The sequence below is a fragment of the Hipposideros armiger genome, unplaced genomic scaffold, assembly GCF_001890085.2.
Source record: "Hipposideros armiger isolate ML-2016 unplaced genomic scaffold, ASM189008v1 scaffold_390, whole genome shotgun sequence".
Taxonomy (NCBI): Eukaryota; Metazoa; Chordata; class Mammalia; order Chiroptera; family Hipposideridae; genus Hipposideros; species Hipposideros armiger.
The window spans coordinates 1,504,668-1,519,536 of NW_017731740.1; the positions used below are offsets into that span (position 1 = coordinate 1,504,668).

At 40.6% G+C, this 14,869-nt stretch overlaps 1 protein-coding gene across 2 annotated transcripts in view; it reads right to left on the reverse strand.

The window, feature by feature from the left end:
• The window catches only part of PRPF18 (pre-mRNA processing factor 18), a 77,709-nt gene extending 63,086 nt beyond the window's left edge, over positions 1-14,623 (reverse strand). Inside the window, exons 1-3 of one of the 2 annotated variants that reach the window (XM_019663422.1) lie at positions 14,515-14,623; positions 8,367-8,505; positions 7,340-7,462 (exon numbers count right to left, since the gene is read on the reverse strand). In XM_019663422.1, the coding sequence (XP_019518967.1) occupies positions 7,340-7,462; positions 8,367-8,505; positions 14,515-14,570 (318 nt within the window). In that variant the 5' untranslated portion in view covers positions 14,571-14,623. The remainder of the gene's footprint in view (positions 1-7,339; positions 7,463-8,366; positions 8,506-14,514) is intronic. The other variant, XM_019663423.1, reaches the window with a different exon arrangement.
• Between the last annotated feature and the right edge of the window lie 246 nt (positions 14,624-14,869).

A 14,869-nucleotide genomic window follows, 5' to 3' on the forward strand; every position in this document is an offset into this window, starting at 1 on the left:
CAGACTTTGTAACCATATTATAGAAATTTGGAAAATAGAGATTATAAACACACATAATTCCAACTCTATCATACACTCTCCCTTACCATAAGCTTCAATTTATGTACACATTTTATGTGCAAAACTATAGACTTTATAATAATTGTATTCATATTATTTTGTATGTTGCCTTTTTAAACTTAATATATGCACTTTCTCATTTTAATTAAGTCTTCATAAGTTTGTTTAATTAGTTAACATAATATTTCATTAAGTGGGCTATAACCAACATTTATTTAAATCATTCCCTTGCTGTTGAATATTTAGGCCATTGCAAGTTTTTATATTATAAATTATTCTGCAGTGAACATCTTTATGCAAATAGCACCTTATTTGTATAAGGTGTTTTAGATTCATTACATCTTATATTCACTATCACTCTAGGCCATCTTAAGCACCACACACCTCAATTAATGGATTAACACGCTGGCCAATCTCCCCTTCTTCTATCCTGCATAACACTAAGAGATCAATCATCCTAAAATGCCACTTTCATCATGTCACTTTCTTACTTACAATATCCTTCTCTGCCTGTCTTCTACATAGTATGATTTGACTACTCTTATTACTCTTACAGACCAAAACGTGAAGCATGTTGGGCCCCAAAAGGCTAAGCAGCAGGAACCAGGAAATAAACGGGAGGTAGTGGGACTAGATTTAGGATATACCAACCCAGGAAATGCTGGGTCCAAGATATATGCCACAGTGTGCACTGGATCAAGAAAAACTTGGGCCATTTCAAGTTGGACCCACTCAGGCAGTCTCATTTGGTCCGTGAGGGCAGGATATCAATGGTCACTGAGTAGTCGTAACACACACAGTCAAGCAGAACCAGAAATCAGAGTCCAAGAGAAGTCTATCCAGGTTGAACTAGACTTAAGGTGGAGTAAGTAATATCAGACACCCTGTGGCACAGAAGTCAGCAAAAACTAGGCAGGGGATCAGAGCCCAGCCAAATAGGCCTAGGTTTGTGGCATGGTTCCAGACCTACCAGACTGCTAGAGTGCAGACAAGGAACCAGGGCAGAAGCCCAGCTGTGTAAGCCTGGCCTTGGCGGGGAGCAGCAGGGAAGGCTGTGCCCACATGCAGCAGGCAGGTTTGTAAGCAATCAGATTTTGAGGGAATGACCACATTAGATGTCTGATTGAGAGCAGTACATCAGGAAATCGTGGACCTGGGTTCGTAATCTATTAACCATGGACTGAAAAATTCTATTAGTCAGAGACTCTGAAGATAGCCTGGTGATATACGTGCCCACTATCAGTAGGCGGCAGAGACTGACATCCAGAAAGATCCTCCAGCAAAGACAAAATATGTAAAACACATATCTTTGTATGTCTAATCAAATGCTTACGTGTGGTACAGTCCATGCTAAGTGTACGATTAAAGGGGTTTTCATTAATATATACACATGTGTCCTCCACAACTAGACTGAAGAACAAAAAGGATAGAAACTTGTCTGTTCCCCTTCCCCCAATTCCCCAGCGCTGTTCCCATCCCCCAATTCCCCAATAAAAATCTTAAAAAAAATACATACATATATATATATATATATATATATATATATATATATATACACACACACACACGTGTAACCACCACCCTAGTCAAGATATAGACACCTCCAACTCTTTTCTCATGAAACTGACTTTTTACATTTACTCTCCTCCTGATTTTTTTCCTTTGTCTTTTAAATTAATAGACATTATTTTTTAGAGCAGTTTTAGGTTTATATTGGGTTGTCGGAAAAGTCATGACGCATGTTTGTGACAGATGGCACTAGTTCGTTTTTGGAAGTACTAGAGTCATTCACATCTATGTTATTGCTATGTCATTTGACAGCTGACAGTTCGAGCTTCATTCTAAAAAAAAATTGAGCAATTTGGTTGAGTTTTGGAGATTTTACAACAAACTGAAGATGGAAGACCAAACTGTGCACTTTTGCTATATTTTACTGTTTTACTTCCATAAAGGGAAGAACGCGCATCAAGCTTGTGAAAAGTTGCATAAAGTTTACGGTGACAATGCTCTACAAGAACGTCAGTGCCAACAATGGTTCACGAAATTCTGTCCTGGTGATTTTGATCTCAATGACTCTCCTCAGTCAGGGAGGCCCATCGAGGTTGATGACAACCAAATAAAGGCATTGATCGAGTCAAACCCATGTTACACAACACGAGAGATTGAAGAAACATTGAACATCCATCATTCAAGTGTTCACGATCACCTGAAGAAGTTGGGATATGTAAGCAAGCTCGATATTTGGGTTCCGCATGAACTCAAAGAAGTTCATTTGATGGTGCGTATAAACATCTTCAATATGCTCATTAAACATGAGAAAAACGATCCTTTTCTGAAGTGACTAATAACTGGAGATGAGAAGTAGATTGTTTACAACAATGTGGTGCACAAACAGTCTGGGTCCCAACATGATTTGCCTCAAACGAATGTCGAAAGCAGACATTCATCAGAGAAAGGTTATGCTCTCAGTATGGTGGGATTTTAAAGGTGTCATGTTTTTTGAGCTCCTACCAAGGAACCAAACAATCAACTCGAGTGTGTACTGTCGGCAATTGGACAACTTGAACAAATCCGTCATCCAGAAATGCCCAGAGCTTGTTAATTGTAAAGGAGTTGTGTTCCATTGCGACAACGCGGGACCACACACAAGTTTGATCACCTGTCAAAAATTATTGGAGCTTGGATGGGATGTGTTGCCACACCCACCATACTCACCTGACCTTGTCCCGTCAGACTTCCACTTGTTTCGCTCTCTTCAAAATTCGTTGCATGGTATAACGTTTAATTCAGATGAGGCTGTAAATCAGCATGTTGTTCGGTTTTTCGCCAATAAAGACAGGTCCTTCAATGAATGAGGAATTATGAAGCTCACTGCAAGATGGCAAAAGGTTATCGAACAAAACGGGCAATATATCATTGATTGATCTTTGTTCTTTATATAAATAAATAACCTTTGAAAAACATAGACAAAATACGTCATGACTTTTCTGACAACCCAATCGAAAAACAAGGAGGAAGTACAGAGTTCCCACATACCCCTTCACTCCCTTCACTGAGATTCCCCTACTATTAACATCTTGCATTAGTGTGGCACATTTGTTATAATTGATGAGCCTATATTGATACATTATGATTAACTAAAGTCCAAAATTTACCTTCAGGTTCACTCTGTGTGTTGTACATTCTATGGGTTTTGATAAATGTATAATGGCATACATTCACCATTACACTATCATACAGAATAGTTTTACTGCCCTAAGAATTTCTTGTGCTCCACCTCTTCATCCCTCCCTTCCTCCCCCTGACCTCTGGAAACCACTGATCTTATTATTGTCTCCATAGTTTTGACTTTTCTAGAATGTCATGTAGTTGAAATCATATAGTAGTATAGCTTTTTTGGTTTGGCTTCTTTCACTTAGCAATATGCAATTAAGCTTCCTCCATGTCTTTTCATGGCTTCACAGCTCCTTTCTTTTCATTGCTGAGTAATATTCCTTTGTATGAATGTACCCCAGCCTGTTTATCCATTCACCTACTGAAGGGCATCTTGGTTGCTTCCAAGTTGTGTGCAAATTTTTGTGGACATTTTCAACTTATTTGGGTAAATACCAAGGAGCATGATTGCGGGATCATAAGATAAGCATATGTTTGGTAAAAAAGAAAAAATGCCAAACTATCTTCCAAAGTGGCTGTGTTCTTTTGTATTCCCACCAGCAACAAATGAGCTCCTGTTGCTCCACATCCTCGCTAGCATTTGGTGTTGGCAATATTTGGGATTGTAGACATTCTGATAGGTGTTTTGTGGTATCATGTTTTGTTTTTTGTTTTCTTTTTTTTTTTTTTTTTTTTAGCTGAGCCATCCCACCACCTGTTGGCAGCTCACAGCTGCTCAGCTCGGGCTGACTCGAACCGCTGTTGCTCAGAGCTCAAACTCTTGAGCGAGCTCTTAACCAACTGAGCCACTCAGCCGGCCTGTTTTTTGTTTTCTTTTAAAGATTTTTATTGGGGAATTGGGGGGATGGGAACAGTGCTGAGGAATTGGGGGTAGGGGAACAGACAAGTTGCTGTTGTTTTGTTCTTCAGTCTAGTTGTGGAGGATGTTGCTTCACTGGCCCAAGCTGGCACCATCATTGCGCTCTCCCCGGGTGAGGCAGATCAGTCACCGGCTTCAGGACGGCCGCTCACAGCGGCTGCTGGCCGCTCACGCTGGCTGCTGGCTACAAACGGTAGCCCATGGCAACCCACTGCTACAGGGGCTGCAGCCTATGCCGTCGCCGGTGACTCATGGCAGCCCAGCTCCAGGTTGAGTTGTTGTTCAGCATCTTAGCTGTGGAGGGCAGTGTCACTGGCCCTCATATGTGGGATCCGAACCGGGGCCCTCTGGCGTCCCAAGCCAGTTCTTAACCATCGTGCCACTCAGCCAGCCAGTGGTATCATGTTTTAATTTGCAATTCCTTAATAACAAATGATGTTGAGCACCTTTTCTTATAATTACTTGTCATTTGTGTATCTTCTTCGGTGAGGTGTCTGTTCAGATCTTTTGCCCATTTAAAAAAATTGAATTGTTTGCTGCTTGGTGCATTTTAAGAGTTCTTTATAACTATGTTTCGCAAAGGTTTTCTCCCAATTTTTGGCTTATTTCATTCTCTGAAGAGTGTCCTTTGCAGAACAGTTTTTTAAAAAAATTTAATGAAGTTCAGCTTATCAATTTTTTCTTTCATGGATCATGTTTTTTGTGTTTTATCCAAGAAGTCATCATCAAAACCAAAGTCACTTTGATATTCTATTTTACCTTCTAGGAGTTTTGTCATTTTGTACACTTAAGTTTATGATTCATTTTGAGTTACTTTTTGGGAAATATGTGAAAGTTGTATAGATTCATTTTTTTGCATGTGGATGTCCAGTTGTTCCAGCACCATTTGTTAAAAAGATATACTTTTTCCACTGAGTTGCCTTTGTTCATTTGTCAAAGATCGCTTGACTATATATGTGTGGATCTATTTCTTGGCTTTCTGTTCTGAACCTATAGATCAAATTGGGAAGAACTGAAATCTTGACAATATTGAGTCTTCCTATCCATATACATGGAATATCTGTCCATATATTTGGATCTTTTTAAAATCTCTTTCATCAGTTTTGTTGTTTTCCTCACATAGATCTTATATATTTTCTTAGATTTATGCCTAAGCATTTCAATTTTTAGTGTGAATGTAAATGGTACTATGTTTTTTTGTTTTGTTTTGTTTTTTAAGATTTTTGGGGGGAATTGGGGGAGGGGAACAGCACTGGGGAATTGGGGAAGGGGAACAGAGAAGTTGTTGTCCTTTAGTTCTTCAGTCTAGTTGTGGGGGACGTCATTTCACTGGCCTATGTTGGTATTATCATTGCACTCTTCCCAGGTGAGGCAGTCGCTCACCGGCCACTGGATGGCCGCTCACACTGGCTGCCAGTCCGTCAGGGTACCTTATGGCAGCCCACTGCAGCTCCCCTGCAGCCTACACCATCACTGGTGACTCACGGCAGCCCAGCACCAGGTTGGGCTATTGTTCACCACCTTAGCTGTAGAGAGCGCAGCGTCACTGGCCCTCATGTCGGATCCAAACCGGGGCCCTGATGCTCAGAGCTGGCGTCCCAAGCCAACTCTTAACCAACTCGCCACTCAGCCGGCCCAGTACTATGTTTTTAATTTTAAATTTCACTTGTTTGTAATTATGTAAGAAAGCAATTAGTTTTTGTATATTGGCCTTGTATCCTACAACCTTGCTGTAATTGTTTATTAGCTCTGGGAGGGTTTTTGTTGTTGTTGTTGTTGATTCCTTGGGATTTTGTACACAGACAATCATGTCATCTGCAAACAAAGGCAGTTTTATTTCTTCCTTCCCGACCTGTATTCCTATTTTCCCCTTTTCTTATCTTATTTCATTAGCTAGGACTTCCAGGTGATGTTGAATAGGAGTGATGAGAGTGGATATCTTCACCTTGTTCTCAGTCAAGTGGGGAAAATCTAGTTTCTCACCATTATATATGATGTTAGCTTAGATATTTTGTAGATACAGGAGCAAACCTCCCCCCTTATCCATGGGGGATACATTTCAAGACCCTCAATGGATGTCTGAAACCACAGATAGTATCAAACCCTATATATGCTGTTTTTTACTATACACACATACCTATGATAAAGTTTAATTTATAAATTAGGCACAGTAAGAGATTAACAACAATAACTAATATAAAACAATCATTAGTTTTATTAGTTAACATATGCTGTAATAAAAGTTATGTGAATGGCTTTGGGGCCATTGGTAGGTAAAATAAGGTTACTTGAACACAAGCACTACAATACTGCAACAGTCAATCTATGCGACTGACAGGCCGGTGGTGTCTACAGGGTGGATACGCTGGACAAAGGGATGGTTCATGTCCTGGGTAAGATGGAGCGGGCCGGCACAAGGTTTCATCATACACTCAAAACAGCATCCAACTTAAAACTTATAAATCGCTTATTTCTGGAAGTTTCCATTTAATATTTTCATACCATGGTTGAGCGCAGGTAGCTGAAACCACGGAAAGTGAAAATGTGGAAAGAGAAACTGCACAGAATGGGGGACTACTGTATTCCCTATCAAGTTGAGGAAGTTTCCCTCTATATCTACTTCGTTGAGAGTTTTTATCATAAATGAGTGTTGGATTTGTCAAAATATTTTTCTGCAGCTATTGATAGGATGTGACTTTTCTACTTTAGCCTACTGATGTGATGGATTACATTAATTGATTTCAAATGTTGAACCAGCCTTGCATAACTGCAATAAATCTTATTTGGTTGTGCTGTATAATTTTTTAATACATTGTTGGATTTGATTCGCTAATACTTTGTGGAGGAGGAATTGCTTTTTAAGCAGCAGTAAAACAAATATTATTTTACAATAATCCACATGGATTTGTGCAAAAAAATTCCTTTTTATATACTTTGCATAGGAGAATGGTTAAACAGGCATGTTAACTGGGGCTATATATTTGAGAATATAAAGTAAAGGGATTGTGTTGAAATAGTGATATCTACATATCTTTTGTATTTGTCCCATCTCCACCTGCTGCTTCTCTCTAGAGCTGAAATCTCAGCTCAATTCTTCCAGTTTCTAGTTGCCACTTTTCCACTGGGCACATGTGGTCTCCCCGACTAATGCATATTTCAGTGGTCAGACCAGAAATTGAGCAGGGTTTATATGTAGATTTAGGGGTTCACCACCTCTATGGCTCCCTCCCTTCTAGGATCACCTACCTGCTTCCCAGCTGCTCTTCCAGTTCTGAACTCTGTAATCTGACACCACCATCTGACACCACCAGTAAGGCTGCAACTCCATCCTGAGCCACCTAGGGGATTGGTGAGCATCTCTGGGAAAAACTGCAAACTCAAAAATCACAATGGTATAGTACAATGATTTGAGTGTAGATTCCTCTCCAATTTCTGCCTGCTTAATAGTCTCTGTTCCAATGTGTTCAAATAGTTGATTATTTATATTTTCATACAGACTTTATCATTGTTATCTGTGGGATGACTAGTCCAACCAAGTTGTACCACCATTACCAGAAGCCAAATTTCCTAGTATTCGTTTTGCTCCATACTGGAATCATGCTCCGTTCCCCATCCCGTTTCATTGTCGTTGTTGTTTTTGGCAGAATAGCAATTTTGTTCAAATGTCCATTCTCCTCCCACATAACTCTGGGGGTAAATCCTGATTAGTCTATGTCAGTGTTGTAATTCATTTCCTTTGCATCAGTGGTATATTTAGGAAGGGTCATATATCAGCCAAATATCAGAAGCACTCTTTGCAGTCCAGATATAAATGGTTTTAATATAGGGAATTGGTGGCTTACCCAGAAAAAAAAAAAAGGCCTAATGGAGCAATGGTCAGAGAAATCACCATTGACCTGCTCAACTTGATGTACTCAAGCAGGTTGCTCTCATAACTCAACTTGAAGTTTCCAGGAGTATCCATCCACTCACAGCTCTGGCTGTGATTGGAGAATAATGATCTCTCCATCACTCTGACTAAGAGTGCCTCTCATCACCACACTCTAGCCTGGAACCCATATGACAAAGGGGATCCTGGCAACTGTAGCTCCTGGCTTCTGCTCCTCAAAGCAAAAGAGACCTTAGAAGGGGTTGTGGTGATGCCAAGTTGACAATGGATAATCCAACACAGGGCATGTGACCCAAATTAGCTGAAGGCACAGGAGGGGAAAGGAGCTGGAGAGATTCTGGAGAAGATTTATTTGCTGATAAACTAAATAAAAGAAAGACTCACAAGAACAGTCCCTCTTCTTCTTCCGCTGGATTTTCTTTTTTCATGTGACTCTTGGAACCAAAACATCAATCTTGTGATCATGAGAGGAGCCAGCTGAGATGGAGGCAAACACAGTGTTTGAAGCCTGTCCAATTTGGACCTGTTGTGGGAGAATAAGTGCGATTATTTAAGTAATTTTCAATTGGCTTTTCTGTTAATTGTAACAAATACAGCATGCTATTTAGATCATGGAGGCAAATCCCATAAGAAACAATTTAAAGGGGTAAAAGTGGGAGCCTTTCGGGAGCAAGACTGGGGGTAATGAGATGTGCTGTTGACTCTATGCCTTGTGCTATTTTACATTGTAAAGAAGACATATGAACTACTTGGATAAAAAGTTAAATTAGAAAAGAGACAATTGGACAACTCATCTCCATCCCCACATCGTGCTTTTCTTGATCTACTCTCATCTATAATACAAAAAGAAATGGCAGCTAAAAGCAACAGTTCTTCCTTTCTCTTATTTCAGGCAATCGTCAGTTCTAGCTGCCTATTGAAGAGCTTCTTAAATGAACCCTGTCCTCATCCCCCTCGATCTATGCTCTGTTACCAAAATAATCATTCCACAGGAGGGTAAATAGGATCACAGCCCTCTTCTGTTTACAATCTTTAATCGGACTCACATTGTCTCTACAAGATAAAATACAAATTTGGGCCGGCCGAGTGGCGCATTGGTTAAGAGCTGGCTTGGGACGCCAGAGGGCCCCGGTTCGGATCCCACATATGAGGGCCAGTGACACTGCCCTCTACAGCTAAGATGCTGAACGACAGCTCAACTTGGAGCTGGGCTGCCATGAGTCGCCGGCGACGGCGTAGGCTGCAGCCCCTGTGGCAGTGGGTTGCCATGGGTTACCATGTGTAGCCAGCAGCCAGCGTGAACGGCCAAGCAGCCGCAGAGAGCAGCCATCCAGAAGCCAGTGACTGATCTGCCTCGCCTGGGAAGAGCACAATGATGGTGCCAACTTGGGCCAGTGAAGCAACATCCTCCACAACTAGACTGAAGAACAGAAGGACAGCAACTTGTCTGTTCCTCTTCCCCCAATTCCCCAATAAAAATCTTTAAAAAAAGAAAAATACAAATTTCATAATATGGTATCCAAGAGTCTTCGTGATCTGGCCCCTGGCACTCTCTCATGTATGTATTCCAGCTATTCTGACACTCTAGCTTTTCTCCAGACACTTCGTGTTCTCTCAGACCTCCACTCCTTGGCACACACTGTTTCTTTGGTTTGGAATGTCCTTCTTTATGAATCCCTTTTCAGCTACCTCTCCTATGAAGATTTCTCACTCCCCAGTCCTCCTACCGTCTCTCCTTCCAGATATGTTGTGTGTACCTGTCGCCTCCATTAGCACAAAATATATTACACACCAAAAGTCACTTACTAAATCCTGAAATCCAGAAAAATCTACGCAAACTAAAATATTGTTTGTTAATTCATTTGATAGCAAAAACGGAATGGAACTATTTAGATTTCTAATCTCAATTTATTCCACTTTGTGTGAATGTGTATTAATTTTGTTGCAGAAACATTAATGGGTTTCATTACAGAGTAAAGCCTCAGACCCAACTGGTGGTTTTATGTAACATGTAGCATATGCACCTGTGGCTTATTCCAAAAATGACTGCTGCAATGTTTCTCGTCCCACACGTTCTAGAACTTACACTACTTATCAAGAGGAGAGGTCTGTTTCCTTTCCCTCTTGAAACTGGGAGTGATTTTATGACTGCCTTGATGAATAAAGGCAGTGGAATGACAGTTTATTATGACTTTTTTTTATGACTTTCAAAACAAAGTCTAAAAGGTAATATGCCTGCTGTCTTTTCTCTCTCAAATGCTTGCCCTGGGAACCCAGTCACCAAGTTGGAGGAAGCTTGGCCCCATGGTGAGGTCCCTTGGAAGTGTTCTGGCCCACAAGCCCAGCTAAGGTCTCAACTACAAACCCGCATCCACCACCACCCAGCACCCACTGCCATATGTGCGAGTGAGTGAGTGAGGCCTTCAGGTGATGTCTGCCCTCAGCTTTCAAGGGCCCCAGCTGGTGGCCGAGTGGAGCAAAGACAAGCTGGTGCTGCCAAGCCCTGCCCAAAATGCAGATTCATAAGAAAAATTAATGCTTTTGTTGTTTTAAGGCTCGAAGTTTTGGGGGTAATTGTTCTGCAGCCACAGTAACAGAATCACAGTACCTTGCGAAAATACGAAATATTCTGAGTTCCAAAACACATCAAAGGGTTCAGATAAAATATATACACTCTAATTGTGTGTTTATATATCAAATTTTTAATGGAATTAGAAGTTCTTTGAGAACAAGAACTAAATCTTTTTATCTTGATATTCTGAGAGCCGGTGTTTAAGATTGGAGGGGTTCTCAAGGCCTGTCTATTGAGTTAACGTTGAATGAATGGGTGAATAAATGAATGAATAAAAACAGTTTCAAACAAATGATTATTTTGAACTAGTTCTTTAGGAGAGTATCCTTTCATTTAACTCAACCCACTGCTCAAAAATCACTTAGCATGACTTATTTTTATAATTATTTTCAGTTGATGAGCTATATAAAGTTTTATTAATTTTGCTATCTTGTTTTTAGCCAAAAGTATTATCTACTATCATTACATACTTTATCCATCAAAATATGCTCCAGATTACCCTTGGCTGTTTCTAAAAGTCAAATGCATCTTTAAGGATGAAGATTTTCCATCGCTGAAGATAATTGAAATAATTTGACATAAACTCTGAAGGTAATTCCAATATTATTGAACAATGCCATGTTCAAATGCAGTGCAATGATGCATAGGTGCAAAGATTTCAGCACCCATGATAACAACTTAGGAAGAAAAAATCCCATTAACTTGGAGTATAAGTTCTACTTTGCATGACAAAATATGTTTATTTATCTCATGGTCACATGCCATACATATATTCAACTACTTGATGGAAAAGAGAGGAAAGAAGGCAAAGAAAAGATCCACAATGTCATAAAGACGTGGATATATAATGTCTATCTTTCAGTGTCCCTGTTGGGAATAACTGTTTTAGCTCTTCCCAGGGAATGTTAAAATGACAGAATAAATGAGGCACTAGTTTTACAGTTTTGCTGCCCAACACTTGGTCAGAATTTAATGGGTCCTTACTGCACTGTTTTTCCTCCTTCCTCACTTTGAGAAGATGGCATAAGCTAGGCTATATGTAGGCATATCTCAGGATAATTCACTCAGAGGAACCATCACTCTGACAGCAAAAAGCCATTAGATAAACATTAACCACAGTGTCTCAAAAAATGCCAAAAGGGGACAAATCTTATGATTCACAGAAAAACTTCTTGAAAATCTTTTTCTTTCTCCTCTCTGATATCTCAGGGTCCTGTCAGGAACACTGCCTCCAGGCCCCCTTTATCCCTTTATTCTCCTCATATTCCTCTAAAACCCCCTCTCTCTCATATGCCCTGTTACACACACACACACCCCTACACACACACACCCCACTTTGTTCTTTTTCTGCCCTACCTCTCTCATCTTCTGAACCCATTTCTTTCTCATCTAGCCGCTTTCTGAGATCAATTACACTGGTCTTGGCTGCATCTAATTCCCTCCCTCTCCCATTAACCTGGGACCAGGGACACAATGCAGGTAAAGACAGAATTCTCCTGTTCAAGGTAAGGACGGAGAGAGGCTGTGAATCCTCAAATATTAATTTTTTTTTGTCATACCAACATCTTGCAAGCAGAACTGCATTTCACTAAACAGTAGTAGCATGATGGGTAACCTTAACCAGATATACTGTTAGGATATCACGGGGTACAGCATGGCCTGGCCGTAGACTCCAGGTGAACATCTCAGGGACCACATATGATGGATGTATATTGCTGTAGCCCTGCTGGGCTCTGGATAAATTGGTATTGATTTAAATGGGTGGGTAAGGTCCCATAAGGAGCAATGTCATTCCTGGGGTCCCGCTCCTTTTACCTGATACCTCAGCATCACTTTTCTAGACATAGAAGGGAGTTTAAAGCCCCAGAAATTGCTAAGGACCTGGCAATGAAAGTCAACCCTTCCTTCCTGTGTTCCCACCCCCTCACCCTCTCTCTGGACTCTGAACCCCGGTGAAGCTCTGGGGATCCAAGGGTAAGGAAGCTACATGAGCAGAGATTCCCATCTATGGTAGAGTTACCTAATAAAATACAGGACACTAGTTAAATTTGAATTTCATGTAAAGAACGAATAATTTCTTAGTCTGTCGGCAATATTGATGGGATGTACTTATAGCTTTTTGTAAAAAAAGAATTTACTCTTTATTGTGAAATTCAAATTTAACTGGCTGTTCCTGTAAGACTTTTTACACCTAGATCTGGTAACCCTAATCTATGACAATTAGTGAGGACTATCAACCAGGAGTGACGACCTTAGGCTTGAAAATGGGAATTCTTAGTTATATACTGCCTCTAGAGTTGCTCACAAAAAATGTACCTACACCATCAGAATGATAAAAAAAGCAGCCTCTGGAACAGCAAGATGAGACAGAGTCAGTGTGGAACATTAAAATACTTAAGGAGCTGGAAGTGTTTTAGTGGTGTGCTATAAACAGAGACCAGGGCAGCGTGCCCTCAAAGAGTCTGTGGTGCTGTGACCATATGGAAATTTCCTTGTCAGCACACCCTGTATGGATGAGCTCAAAGTCTCTCCTCGGTGCCTGGAAAGGGAGTGGGAATTTCAAAGCAGCGTGCTTGTGGGGATGTTTGAAACTCTAAAGTAAAGCAGCATTGCCAAATTCGGAAAACATATAGGTAAAGATACTGTAATAAAATATTAGTACGCTACCTGGAAAACTTAAACAGGGATGAGGGTAGGCATCAGCCTAAGTGCTCAAAAGAAGAAAAAAATTCACAAAGATGTAAAGTACAGCATATAGGAATACAGTTGACAATAATGTAATAACTATGTATAGTGCCAGGAGGGTATTAGACTTATCATGGTGATCCCTTCGTAAGGTATATAAATGTCTAATCACTATGTTGTACACCTGAAACTAATATAATATGTCAAATATAATTTTAAACTTAATTTTAAAAACTCATGATTCTTTTTCTTGAAAAATACTAACACAGATTGAGTAGAAAAGAGAAAATTTGAAGTGAGAAATACAGTCTGATGTGGCTAATTCTCAGTTTCTTAACTTCAATTCTGATCATTCTCTTAAAAAAAAAAAAGACTCTCACCCTAATTCTTTGAAGATTGAAACTATTTGCAATAGTGTCACATCATGGAGCTAAATCATTATTTTAAAAGCAAATATGGGATATATTTATATTTCATTTGTTATGTAATTATAAACTATTTCAGTTAAACTAGTAAAAATTATTAGAAATGTTTAAATGTATCTCTATAGAATCACCTAAGTTTCACGGCATTTATCCAATTTATTTTCCTTTGCTTTAAAAACTGCATTATCCCCATAAGATACAGATCTCGTCAAAGCATTCTTGAGCAAGGTTGCACAACAAAGGATTCTGCAGATGAGACCCTTTGGGCCGGGCATGTGGTGGTTCATGGGCAGCACCTGCCATGTGGGTGATGAGTGCTAAGTGGCCTCTGGGCCCACAGCTATTCCCTGTTGCCCAAATGGCGACTCGCAGGAAGGTTGGGTCATGAGGATCAGCCCAAGGGAAAGCAGAGCTGCCCTGAGAACAGAGCAGAGAAACAGGGAGAGACATTTAGAGCACGTCAGAGTTGTGCACCAAGACGAGGCTTTGGACCGAAGGCCCAGGAAGTCACAGATGAGACTGTCCTACTTACGCTGCCCCTGAAGAAGTCCAAAAATTATTTCCCACCTTGAACTGTCTGTTTGAAAGGGATGTTATTCTGCTGAAATATGACATCAGGGTTGTGATGGTTAACGTTATGTGTCCACTTGACTGGACATGGGGTGCCCAGGTTAAAGGTTATTTCTGGATGTGTCTGGGGTAGCGGGTGTTTCCAGATGAGATCAGCAGTTGAATCAGTGGACTCAGTAGATGGTCCTTCTCAATGTGGGTGGGCATCATTCAATCCACCGAGGACCTGAGCAGGACAAAGAGGCAGAAGAAGGAGGAATTCACCCCCTTTGCTTCCTACCTTCCTGTTTGAGCTGAGACATCAGTCTTCTGCCCTTGGACTGGGACTGCTACCATGAGCTCCCCGTTCTCAGGCCTTCAGACTCAGACTGAATTACACCACCGGCTTTTCTGGGTCTCTAGCTTACAGACACAGCTCATGGGACTTCTCAGCCTCTGTAATCACATGAACCAAGTCCTCAAATGAATCTCTTTATCTCTATGTGTATCTATATGTACATCTATATCTAAATCTCTCCTATTGGTTCTGTTTCTCTGGAGAACTCCAACACAAGAGTAAAAACAAGTCCATTAAAAACACCGTAGATGGAAATCGACCTACCAACCTGGCAACCTCCTCCTGCACGTACCCTCTC